Source organism: Lottia gigantea (genome assembly GCF_000327385.1).
Source record: "Lottia gigantea unplaced genomic scaffold LOTGIsca_77, whole genome shotgun sequence".
Classification (NCBI taxonomy): domain Eukaryota; kingdom Metazoa; phylum Mollusca; class Gastropoda; family Lottiidae; genus Lottia; species Lottia gigantea.
The window spans coordinates 553,038-555,361 of NW_008710566.1; the positions used below are offsets into that span (position 1 = coordinate 553,038).

General features: G+C 34.2%; 1 protein-coding gene across 1 annotated transcript in view; it reads left to right on the plus strand.

The window, feature by feature from the left end:
- LOTGIDRAFT_222053 (hypothetical protein) overlaps nucleotides 1-2,324 on the plus strand; it is a gene marked incomplete at both ends in the record, with an annotated part of 16,189 nt that overhangs the window by 10,371 nt on the left and 3,494 nt on the right. Inside the window, 3 exons of the mRNA XM_009066504.1 lie at nucleotides 621-748; nucleotides 1,337-1,441; nucleotides 1,763-1,903. Of these exons, the coding sequence (XP_009064752.1) occupies nucleotides 621-748; nucleotides 1,337-1,441; nucleotides 1,763-1,903 (374 nt within the window). The remainder of the gene's footprint in view (nucleotides 1-620; nucleotides 749-1,336; nucleotides 1,442-1,762; nucleotides 1,904-2,324) is intronic.

Here is a 2,324-nt window from a genome sequence, read left to right on the forward strand (position 1 = left end):
GCTTAATTGAGCTCTATCAGCTCATAAAGTAAATATAGATAGCAGGAATTGAGCTCTTATCAGCTCATAAAGTTAATATAGATAGCAGGAATTGAGCACTATCAGCTGGTAAAGTAAATGTAGATAGCAGGAATTGAGCACTATCAGCTGGTAAAGTAATAATAGATAGCAGGATTTGAGCTCTATCAGCTCATAAAGTAAATATAGATAGCAGGAATTGAGCACTATCAGCTGGTGAAGTAAATATAGATAGCAGGAATTGACCACTATCAGCTGTTAAAGTAAATATAGATAGCTGCAATTGAGCTCTATCAGCTGGTAAAGTAAATATAGATAGCTGAAATTGAGCTCTTATCAGCTGTTAAAGTAAATATAGATAGCTGCAATTGAGCTCTATCAGCTGGTAAAGTAAATATAGATAGCTGAAATTGAGATCTATCAGCTGGTAAAGTAGATATAGATAGCTGGAATTGAGATCTATCAGCTGGTAAAGTAAATATAGATAGCAGGAATTGAGCTCTACCAGCTGGTAAAGTAAATATAGATAGCAGGAATTGAGCTCTTATCAGCTGGTTAAAAATTAATTTCAATGACTGTAAGAATTTTGAGATACGAAACAGTCTTTATTATGTATTTCTTTTTCAGATAACTGTAAAATCCAAAACATTGATTGAGAATATACAGATAGATATACATACCAACTGGCCTCTAGCCTCCAGTCAATATAGCTATGAAATCCCTTCACTAGGTAAGACAGTCTGATTCTTAATTAGGGGCCAAATTCTTATAAACATGGTGATTCGAGAGAGTTCAGATTAACAGTGATTTTAGCAATCAATTTTATTGACGAATCAAATAACTGTAATCCTTCTCATCTGGATAGTTATGTGTTAATTTGTTAAATTGACTACTTTCAAGTTGCATGCTGCCAAGGATAAATTCTAAAAGTAAATGTTGTCCCTTATAATGTGTTTGGCCCTATGACTTACAGCCATCTTTGTTTTGGCGGGAAAGGAAGTAAAGCGAGTGATGTGCAACTTGAAAATGATGAATTTCACAATTGGGATTATTATTTAAAAAAATTTTGTTAAATATTGTCCCTTGTAATGTGTTTGGATCTATAGGACGCCATCTTTGTTTTGGCGGGAAATGAAGTAAAGCGAGTGATGTGCAACTTGAAAATGATGAATTTCACAATTGGGATTATTATTTTAAAAAATTTTGACTGGTTGAAATTCTTAGTTGTATTTAACAGACATTTTGCTGCTATCATTGAAATATAGCCAATCGCAATGATTTCATTAAGCAGAAATATTATGTTTTGTATTCGTCGTAGAATCTGGTAAAAGTACAGAACTCAGTGTAAAATACTATATCAAAGGTCACAGTTTACCTTGTAATTTAGTTTCTGAAGTCACTGCAAGATATCTTAATGCAGTGGGTAAGTTCCCCTTTTTTGTTCCTCACAGACAGTTCTGTTGCCATGGTGACAGATTTTTCCTCTTCACTGTTGCTATGGTAAAATGGTTACATTTGCAAAACATAAATATCTGTTGTGTGAATGGTAAAAATTATATGTTTCTCGTGATGTGCAAGTAAGGGATTGTTGGTCAGTTTGAAATTGTGACAGAGTAGGCAAGTTTGCACACATTCACCTCATTGTACACTGCATGGAGTTGAATGTCTTCTGAAAGATCTTGAAAAGTAGGGTGTAAAAGTCACTTCACAGCAAAGAAATCATAATTCTTTTATCCCAATTCAGGAGCTCCACGCATAGTAACAGCTAAAGTGAAGCTACCGTTAAAATTAATAGTTCGGCCTGTCTATCCTATGAAGAATGCAGAATACAAGTTAACAATAGACACCAATAAACCTCCTGTTAATCTGAATGATATATTTCCAGGTGGGTACAGGTCATGATTTTACTGTTGATCTTTATATTGGTTTATTATTTGAACTGAGGCGTCCTGTTATACATTTTTTTTACTTAAGAGAAGTTGCAACATTTAAGCCCAAAAAGTACCCTTGATGGGAGCAATAAACCCAGTGCTACAGAATGTGTCCGTTAAAAATTGAAAAAAGAAGAGATTAATGCAGCTGTCCATGCAAATTTCCCTCTGGAAATGTAACACAACAGTCCATCTATGTGTCTGCTCATGTTTCAATAGATGGTGAACAGCTAAAGGGAATTCACTCTTGATTGTCTTATTGAAATTCAGACCACACTGAAGTTAGTCATAACATGACTGAAGAAAGAGTCATGTCAAATCATTTTTTTAGCAAAAGCAAAAATTACCAATGCTAAAAACTTTGGCATGAAGAAA